General features: G+C 38.1%; 1 protein-coding gene across 1 annotated transcript; it reads left to right on the top strand.

Moving 5' to 3' along the window:
* Positions 1-481: 481 nt before the first annotated feature.
* On the top strand, positions 482-2,768 carry LOC120037883 (barrier-to-autointegration factor-like). Its single transcript, XM_038983850.1, has 3 exons — positions 482-568; positions 1,855-1,981; positions 2,354-2,768. Exons 1-3 carry the CDS (start codon positions 550-552, stop codon positions 2,499-2,501), a joined length of 294 nt encoding a protein of 97 aa, XP_038839778.1. The 5' UTR covers positions 482-549; the 3' UTR covers positions 2,502-2,768.
* Positions 2,769-3,599: the final 831 nt, after the last annotated feature.

Consider the following 3,599-nt stretch of genomic DNA (forward strand, 5'->3'; position numbering starts at 1 on the left):
CACACACACACACACACACACACACACACCACACACACACACACACACACACACACACACACACAACCCTGTACACACACACACACCACCCTGTACACAGACACCACCCTGCACACACACACACACACACCACTCTGCACATACACACACCACCTTGTACACACACACACACCACCCTGCACACAGACACCACCCTGCACACACACACACACCACCCTGCACACACACACTGGTTGTGCCCCACACGTCTTCAGGAAATCAAAACTTAACATTTCCTTTTGACTTTCGTTTCTGTTCATTTGGGTTGGAGCAGGAAGTGGAGGTACCTAACTGAATTTGCCCAATAGAAACTCAAATTTTCATTGCAAGATGTTTTGCGTTACGAAGCTTTTTTTTTGCTATTGTTTTGCTACGGTGTGCACTAATGAATACACCCCAAGTCTTTATTATACCAGAGGAAAATGAATCGAGCCACAGCAGACCGACAGACACCGTGTCATCCTGATCGAGTTATATTGAGTTGAAGTTTCTCCATCCTCCGACTGAACCATGTCTGGAAACAAGAACGGTAAGACCATCTTTTATCTTTTATCTTTTTATCTTTTTTTATTTTATTATCTTTTACATTTAAACACATTTACTGTTTGTAAGGTAAATATGATCATGTTTTCTTTGTGAAATCACTTTTGAACTTTTCTAAAAAAAAAAGTATTTGTTTTCTAATTTTAAAATGTAAGCTAAATTGTATTTTGTAGTAACTTGTGGTAATTTGTACTATTGTGACTGCGTTACTTGACAGGACATTTTTTATAATTTCAGCGTCCTGGAAAAACCTTGGCATTTTAATATTCTCCTCCATGTACTGCATGTGAATCATCAACTCTAGGACCAATCAAAGTCATTCAAAACAACTTACAAAACTAAACAAAAGATCAGAAAATGTATATATATATATTATATAATATATACGTATATATATTTTTTCAATTCCTGAAAAGTCGACTTTTTCGAGGACACTGATATTGGTGATTGGCTTTTGTAAATTATATTATTATGGTAAATTATGGCAAACTACAGTATATTTAGCTGAGTACAGTATATTTAGCTGACTACAGTATATTTAGCTGACTACAGTATATTTAGCTGAGTACAGTATATTTAGCTGAGTACAGTATATTATATATAAATATATATATATATATATATAGTTGTTCAAGGGGACATTCTTCAGCTGTCCTTTCCTAGTGTCCCTCCCAGACCCTGTGAACACAAAGGGGGTGTTTCTGCCTGACTACATGGCAGACGTTACATTGCATCGACAAATGGTTGTTCGCCACAATGACTGTGAAGTCGGGCACCAGATTGCTATAACACCATGTGGTTTTTTTTTGGGACCAACTTTTTATTCAATGTTGTAATTTTTTTGGGCAAAGGGGGGGATAATCAGAATATTATAGGATGGGTTCTGGTTCAGTAATCAGGATGTGATACGATAGGATGGGTTGTGGTTTAGTAATAATAAAAAATTGGCTACAAAAAGACGGGTCCTGGTTTAGTATACACTTAAGAATGCGGAACGATACAATGGTTTATCAAAGATAAAAAATAAAGTTTAAAGATCATTCCTGCCACAGAACAATATTATTGCAAGTAAAGGTATATTTTCTGTGGACTTCAGTGTAGTTTTTACAGACCATATGTCTGTCACGAATGTCGTCGGGAGAAGGAGAGGAGGACCAAGGACACCAGACATAGAATGCCCACCCAAACTCACGCCCTGACCAACCAAAATAGAGACATAAAAAGGATCTCTACGGTCAGGGCGTGACATTGTCTCCCTTTATCTCCCTACAGGACCCCCCACCACTTCTCAAAAGCACCTGAACTTTGTCTCGGAGCCGATGGGAAACCGGTCTGTGAGGGATGTACCGGGGATCGGAACCGCACACGGACGCACGTTGGAGGAGAAGGGCATGCCTAGGTAGGAATATTCCCGGTAATATAAAAGATGTACCAGCAATTTTTGTAAACTTGACTGAATTTTGGGGGGGGGATTTTGTCTACCATGTAAAAAAAAATATACAAAAATAAGACTTTTTTTTTTCATATGAAGGAAATATTTATTTTTTAAAATATGAAAAACCTCTTTGGGCTCCGGTCAAAAGCACTTTAAGATAAGAGATCAAGGATAAGTTACCGTGTCAGATGTATCCATAGTTTCATAGAATTCGAGTTACTTTGGTAAATGAAGGAGAGTTTCGCTTCCCTCAGTTTAGTTTACATGTGCAGTTTGTGAAGTCTACCATTTTCCAGGTGTATTAGGGAGAGTTTTTTTGACCTCTTCTCCATACAGGGCTGACCAGTTGTTGGGTGATTACCTGAAGAGAGGTCGGGATCAAGACCAGTTCCAGGACAATCTGAAGAATACCACAGGGGCCAACACCAAGCAACAGAGAGACGCCTACAATGGAATGAGAGAGTGGACCGACAACAACCTGTAGAGGAGAGGAGACACTCCTCATTCCTCTCTCTCTCTCGTTCCTCAGATTGAACCAACAACAACCTGTAGAGGAGAGGAGACAGTCACATTCTCTCCTCTTTGTTGTCTATCCTCCTGTCTGTCTCTCTCTCTCTCTCTCTCGCCCTCTCTCTCATATATTCCTGACAAGGCCTTTAGTCACAGAATAGTATGACCTCTGCTTGTACCCAAGTTAAAATATTTGCTATTCATGTATTCTGTTGTGGAATAAATCTGGAATGAAATTGTTTTCCGTCTTTGTCCTTGTGTATTCTCAAGAGTCAACATATAGATGCCCTGGTGGAGAAACAATCTTAAACTTTTATCTTCAAATCTAAATTCTATTTTGGTATTGTTACAGGTATTAAATACTATACTTTTGATACTTGAGTTATACAATTTACAGAGATTTTTTTGCTTTTTCAATCCCTCGCTTCACATTCACCCTGGAGCATTAACTTCTTTGGGCTGCAAGCCCGAAGCCGGGCACAATATGACAACAGCCACTTCAAGTGCAGGGCGCGAAATTCAAAATATATTTTTTAGAAATATTTAACTTTCACACATTAACAAGTCCAATACAGCATATGAAAGATAAACATCTTGTGAATCCAGCCAACATGTCCGATTTTTAAAATGTTTTACAGCGAAAACACCACATATATTTATGTTAGCACACCACCAAATACAAAAAAGGACAGACATTTTTCACAGCACAGGTAGCATGCACAAAGCCAACCTAACTAACCAAGAACCAACCAAACTAACCAAGAAACAACTTCATCAGATGACAGTCTTATAACATGTTATTCAATAAATCTATGTTTTGTTCGAAAAATGTGCATATTTTAGGTATAAATCATAGTTTACATTGCAGCTACAATCAGAAATTGCACCGAAAGCAGACAGAATAATTACAGACACCAACGCCAAATACCTAAATACTCATCATAAAACATTTCTGAAAAATACATAGTGTACAGCAAATGAAAGACAGGCATCTTGTGATTCCAGACAATATTTCCGATTTATTCAATCAATCAATCAATCAATTTTATTTTATATAGCCCTTCGTACATCA

Source organism: Salvelinus namaycush, unplaced genomic scaffold (genome assembly GCF_016432855.1).
Source record: "Salvelinus namaycush isolate Seneca unplaced genomic scaffold, SaNama_1.0 Scaffold1961, whole genome shotgun sequence".
Classification (NCBI taxonomy): domain Eukaryota; kingdom Metazoa; phylum Chordata; class Actinopteri; order Salmoniformes; family Salmonidae; genus Salvelinus; species Salvelinus namaycush.

Bases quoted from the DNA above. Each gene is read 5' to 3' on its own strand.
- LOC120037883 (XM_038983850.1), top strand. The intron at 1,982-2,353 runs GTAGGAATATTC...TTCTCCATACAG, and splicing joins GAGGAGAAGGGCATGCCTAG to GGCTGACCAGTTGTTGGGTG.